Here is a 5,793-nt window from a genome sequence, read left to right on the forward strand (position 1 = left end):
TGGTTGTTGTATTGTGTTCCCATCAGTACTACTAACACAACACTAATCAACATAGAAAAGCCACGAAAGGGGTGTAGATTGCAGAAATTGTAATCTAAAAGGAATCATATTCTAACCAAATGAATCCCTATGTCAACCAAGAGCCTTAAAACGTGATAAAAAATCTACACATGTGGCAACATCTTACTACTACTACGACTATCATCATTATCGACTATTTGTATAGTTTTCGCATGACAACCGGGTGACCATCAATAACATGGGGATTGTTAATAGGTTGAAGGACGGTTTCAACGGCCTCATTAGTGGCAAAAGTGGCGAACCCAAAACACTTACTCACTCGCGTTCGACGATCCGTAATAACCACAGCTCCCCGAAGACTGAACATGGGAAATCGTAATGTAAAATAAGCCTCAAGGCTTGCACTCGTCGTGTCGCGAGATAAACGAGTACTTTGTTCCTAGCCTGCCTCTCAGCCAACCTGTACGTATTAACTCCATCACGCGGTGGTATGACAGACTGCGGTGACGCCGCACTATTAATCACCAATCGGTTACCACCACCACGACGACGACGATCAGGCAATGGGAAAGGGAGTAGTGATCACAACCAAGTCTTTAGAGGCAAAAAGCATAGGCCTGAATTCTTCTCATTAACGGGACTATCACGATAGTGCTTGATATTAGCCTTGGATACGAGCCCATGCTACTCCACACTGTTTGTTAGAGCGCATAAAATGTGCACACACCTCTGGAGTGATCACAGTAGCTCTCGAGCCACTTTTGTTATCCCGATACAGCCCAGATGAGTTTGCTTTGGCAACTGTATGAGCTAATAATACACCTGCTATTTTCAATCGAAACCTAATAGCAGTTTCGTGAGAAGTGAAATTGATAAAAGCATAGCCCAAACTGCTTACAGACTTGAAATCAATCGGTGAATATAAAAAATCGAAATCACCAAAAAAACCCTCGTGCTTCACGGCGTTGGCGATGTCAATTTGAGTGAGCTTATTGGGAATATTACGTAACATAACTGTTGTCAACATGTCAGGTGGGAGACCATCAAAATTTGATCGATGAGCCTACCGGTTAGTTTTGTACTGCTTTCGAGACGAGGGTTACGAGTAGCTACCCTGTCGATAGAACGAGTCAGAGCTAGATCAATGCCTTCAGCGAGCGCTGGCGAATGTGGAGGAGTATGATGATTCGCATTGAGATCAAGGGTACCAGCAGTGCCACTATTCTTAAGAGTCTCGTGAGCATATTGGAACGACTCAGCATCGCAAACTGGATTCTCCATTATAGGGAAACCCAGCAGCAAGTTGAAGGTTGATACTTTTCTATTCACCACAACTCCGAGTAACGCAAGTGTTGTTGTAAGTAAGAGCAACGTGTACGCTGGACGATATCATTGCTGTAGTGTGAAATAAGAGATAAGTGAAATGGTTATGTATTATTCGTGGACAAAGTCTCGATCGAATATCAAATAAGTCCTTCTCCATCACGCCATAAGACGTCGTCACTTAACCTATTTTGAATCTTACCGCCTCATCCTCAAGATACCTCAATACGGTTCGTCCATCCAGTCAATGAGCTGCAGCGTTACACTGATCTCCGAGTACTTGAACGCCTGCACAATCCCACTGTCACCAGTGCCACCATCTGAATTCCGACCAGTTGAGGGATAGAAATCAACATGGAATTTGTTGCCCATGAGGACTTTCTTCCCACTGTTCACCTTACCAAGACTCACAGTAAAGCGCATACACGCTCCTTGGGGACAGACGAGACCAACTGCTACACACCCTGGAGGGGACTTGCCCTTCACCCCAAAGGGATAGAACTCCAGTTGAATAGGAGGACCAGGTTCACCATTATTTCTAGGGAGTCTGAATGTTATACTAGGCACCCCTTCCCCCGGAATCACAGACTTCAACTTCTCACTGACGGCTCCGAGTTTCCATGTAACCCTCCTAGCACGAGTATTAACGAATACTCCTTGTTGCCTTTCAGCGTTCTTAAAGAGATCATCAATAGCAGAAACCGAACCCCGCTTGGTGATATTCATTTGTCTAGCAGTGGCAGTAGTGGTGAGGGCAGGAGCAAATGGGGTCTCTCCTTGAACAGTGTGACGCCTCGGAATGAACACCGGAGCATCAGCTGACATTCTTCTTGAAGACAACGTAGTAGAATGCCTGAGAACAGATAACAAATACTATTATTATCAACCACAACGGTAGCTCACTTGGTATTGTCAGTTGTAGTAGCCGCGAAACTGATCCTTCTATCGCTACCAAGAGCAGTACTTGACCTCGAGAGCTCAGCCGGGAGGAAACTCGAGTCATCGGTGTTATCACTGATAGGACCAGCAGGTGCCGGTAAGAGTCCATCGCCACTTTGAGCTGCCAGTAGCTGAGCCTGTGCACTCGCCAACATACTAGCGAACGCGATACGTTGATGAGCTGCAGCCGAGCCAGCTCTCTCTCTGTTACGACGACTCAAGCCGCCGCCACCGCCGCTGGGCTCCTCTTGAGAACAGACGGCTGCTGCGGCTGCTGCTGCTGTTGCCACCACTGGTTTAACGCTCATCGTGTAAGTCGGAGTGAACGTATTACTCATAGTCTTGAGCTCCCACTTGAAACCGTTAGCAGAGTTCCTCTCCTTCCCTAGCACGCAGCGTGCCAAGATATCTATGCTATCACTGAGCTTACCAACAACCCAACCAACAGCACCCTCGTTGGGACCTAGTTCAGGAAGGCCTTCACCATAGCACATAACAACATCATCGCACTTGTGTTTGAAATAACAGAATTTCCATTTCTCCAAAGCCTTACTAGCGGAGGCTTTGAGCACATAGCAACCATTGATCTCATCAGCATGAGGCCCCGTCGCACCCTCCAACTGGATGTGGCTGGGGAATGGTACGGGAGTAGTTGTGGGTAACGGTTGGAAGGGGGCAGAGGTGGCCGTTTTACCACCACTATTAGAGGCGGCATCGAGACTAGTGCTTTGAGGCGGAAAGGCTACCTTCTCTTCAGCTGGAGGGGAACCAGCAACAAGCATTTTCAACTATGCAATTGGATAAGGATTTAGGGCGCGCGCTTTCTCTACTGGTACGCAGCCACCCCCACCACATAGTGGAACTTAGAACATGACTACTTCGAGGTAGCTATAGTTCACTAACTGTAGCCATCTAACGTCAGGCTTCCCTCCTCCTCCTCTGCCTCGCGTTAGCCATTGTCGACGTCATCGTCCTCATCGCAACCCCACACCTAGGGTCCTACCGCGGCACCCATCCAAACTCAATCTTGCTATCTCGAAATTCCACGATCTTCTTTAGCGGAGCGAAGCGACTCATGTATTACATTTTCATATTTCCTGTCTACCTTTTGGAAATTTTCTTTGAGGTGGCTAGGTGTCGGCCGAAAAGTTAGAAAAACTCCTAGGGTTGGTTTCAACTGCTATAATGTGATATTGGGAATCTCTACTTCACGTAAAATACGGCGTAAAAATCAATTTCAAAATCGATTTTCTTGCGATGATAGCAATGTAGTAGTAGTAGTAGTAGTAGTAGTAGTAGTAGTAGTAGTAGTAGTAGTAGCAGTAGTAGTAGTAGTAGTAGTAGTAGTAGCGTATTGGTATGCAATGAAGTCACTACTGTATTTCAACTAGGATTGGATGTGTTCCCCAGCTGAGCTCTGTGTTGTGAATTTTGAAATATGTTTTTCATATCACTAGGGTGAAACTCCATTGTAGCGTTTAGCCCAATCATAATGCCTACATTACATCGTGGATCTACAAAGCGAGTAGATCCCATCATAGCTACCTCCTGTTCGCGTGGTTCCGACAGCTCAGCCCAGCTAGAAGTAATCGCAAGGACGTTTACATGGAGTCACGACTCCAGGGGCCTGTACGACTACGAGGCGAAGAGTGTTTACAAGAGGAATTATCGGGCAAAAATGTGCGATAATGGTTTTGTTATTACTCGTACGGACTGCGAGATTGATATGATTCCAGCATCTATGTGTGATGCAGAGGAAGAAGTAACATCACCAATGGGGAGTGCGGCAACAGTAGCAGCTGGTTTTGAGTCTTCGGGAGTAAGCGTTATAGGGGAACAGCATAGTGCGGCAAAAACGAAAAAAATTTTGAGGTTGTTTGAAAATGATGGTGAATATTTCGTGGAGAGAACACAACCGCAGTGTGAGGATAGCAGTAGCGATTCTAGTGGCACGGGGAGTCGTAAAGTGTCGAAGTTATGGGAGGTGATACGCCATAGTAAAGGCTCTGGCAGACCACTTGTCGAGGGGGATGTATTGAAACTTGGCAGATTCAAAATCAAAGTGAAGGAAATTGTGACTACTCCTGAAGAGGCTCGGGAGAGGGAAAATGAGGCGGAGCGAAGCGGCAGAGATTTTAGTGAAGATAGGGCTAGTGCTTTGACGGTCAGCACTGAGTTCAAGGATGTTGATGATGATTCTGAAGAGGCTCTACCGCTGAGTGAAAAAGTTTGCCGTATTTGTTATGAAGCCGGGGAGAAAGAGAACCCTCTGGTGGCGCCTTGTACGTGTAAGGGAAGTATGAAATTTATTCATTTGAATTGCCTGAGGCAGTGGATGGACGGACGACTGTGTTTGCGGGAAGACCCTTGTGGAAGCTCTGGAGGTGGACGACAGGGCGGACCCCTCGCGAACAGCTACTTTTGGCGCAGTCTCGATTGTGAGTTGTGTAAAACGTCGTACCCTAGCGTTGTTGAGATCCCCGTTGAAAGCGGCAAAGTGCGACGAGTGGATCTATACGAGCTCCCGAGGCCAGCGCCACCGTATATAATTTTGGAGTCTCGAATAAAACATCACTCGAGGAGGTCGGGCCAGCAACAACAGAGCAGTGCGGAGGTGCCGAGGAAAGGCTTGCATATCATGTCCTTGGGAGGCAATCCGAGGAGTGTTATACGTGTGGGGAGAGGCCACGATGCTGATGTGAGAATCAACGATATTTCTGTTAGTCGCTGCCATGCTTTGATACGGCTGATCCCGGGAGGCCGTGGAAAAAGGCCGTATTTCGTTATCGAGGATCAGAAATCGAAATTCGGAACGCTGGTGGAGGCGCCAAACCCGATGCGAGTTGAAGTGGCGGGAGGAATATTCAGAGATTTGAATACTTCTTATAAGGGTAGTGGTCCTAAGCCGATTGAAGGGTGTCTCACGCTACAAAAAGGAAGGAGTGTGATACAACTGCAGTTAAGAAAACCGAATTTTCTGCAGAAAATGTTGTCATGCGGAGGTGCTAGAGTTGGCGGAGGAGGAGTACCGGGAAAAGTCTTTTGTACGTTGTCATCATCGCCGGCAACTTCGTCGGCGAACGGTGGGCCTATGGTCGTAACAAGAGGGCCTTCGAGGGAGGGAAGAACGGTAGGAGGGGGGAATTGAACCTGGGTCGTGGGATGGGGAGGCAGGCCGCTCCCTTGTTGGTGTGGGGGGAGGAATATGCATGTGGTTAACTACATGTGTTGGTGATGACAATATGGAGGTTTTGGTGATTTCTGTACACTTCTATACCCAAATTTGTGTATAATGTAGCTTTGGAAATTCACAAGCTTAGGTGAAGAAAGCGAACATATATTCCTACTCCAACACCGCTTCGTGCTATTGTTATTCTACCAGGTCTTTCTACGACCCAATTTACTATGCAGAGAATGACTTCATATCTTCTTGTGACCACATTCGGGCCTATTCTGAATCTTTGCTTGGTATAGGCTAAGATACCACACCACGTGCAGGTACAAGATCGA

General features: G+C 47.0%; 3 protein-coding genes across 3 annotated transcripts; 1 reads left to right on the forward strand and 2 right to left on the reverse strand.

Moving 5' to 3' along the window:
• Nucleotides 1-759: 759 nt before the first annotated feature.
• Nucleotides 760-1,302, reverse strand: Pmar_PMAR000649 (hypothetical protein; the record flags this gene model as incomplete). Its single annotated transcript, XM_002781075.1, has 3 exons — nt 760-831; nt 920-1,035; nt 1,089-1,302. 3 exons carry the CDS (start codon nt 1,300-1,302, stop codon nt 760-762), a joined length of 402 nt encoding a protein of 133 aa, XP_002781121.1.
• Nucleotides 1,303-1,407: 105 nt separating this feature from the next.
• Pmar_PMAR000650 (hypothetical protein) lies at nt 1,408-3,065 on the reverse strand (the record flags this gene model as incomplete). The annotated part of the gene is made up of 2 exons (XM_002781076.1): nt 1,408-2,197; nt 2,248-3,065. The coding sequence occupies 2 exons, from the start codon at nt 3,063-3,065 to the stop codon at nt 1,567-1,569; spliced, it is 1,449 nt and encodes a 482-aa protein (XP_002781122.1). The 3' UTR covers nt 1,408-1,566.
• Nucleotides 3,066-3,775: 710 nt separating this feature from the next.
• Nucleotides 3,776-5,502, forward strand: Pmar_PMAR000651 (hypothetical protein; the record flags this gene model as incomplete). Its single annotated transcript, XM_002781077.1, has 5 exons — nt 3,776-3,963; nt 4,333-4,565; nt 4,612-4,721; nt 4,877-4,981; nt 5,293-5,502. The coding sequence occupies 5 exons, from the start codon at nt 3,776-3,778 to the stop codon at nt 5,500-5,502; spliced, it is 846 nt and encodes a 281-aa protein (XP_002781123.1).
• Between the last annotated feature and the right edge of the window lie 291 nt (nt 5,503-5,793).

Source organism: Perkinsus marinus (assembly GCF_000006405.1).
Source record: "Perkinsus marinus ATCC 50983 genomic scaffold scf_1104296943560, whole genome shotgun sequence".
In the NCBI taxonomy this organism is placed as follows: Eukaryota; Perkinsozoa; order Perkinsida; family Perkinsidae; genus Perkinsus; species Perkinsus marinus.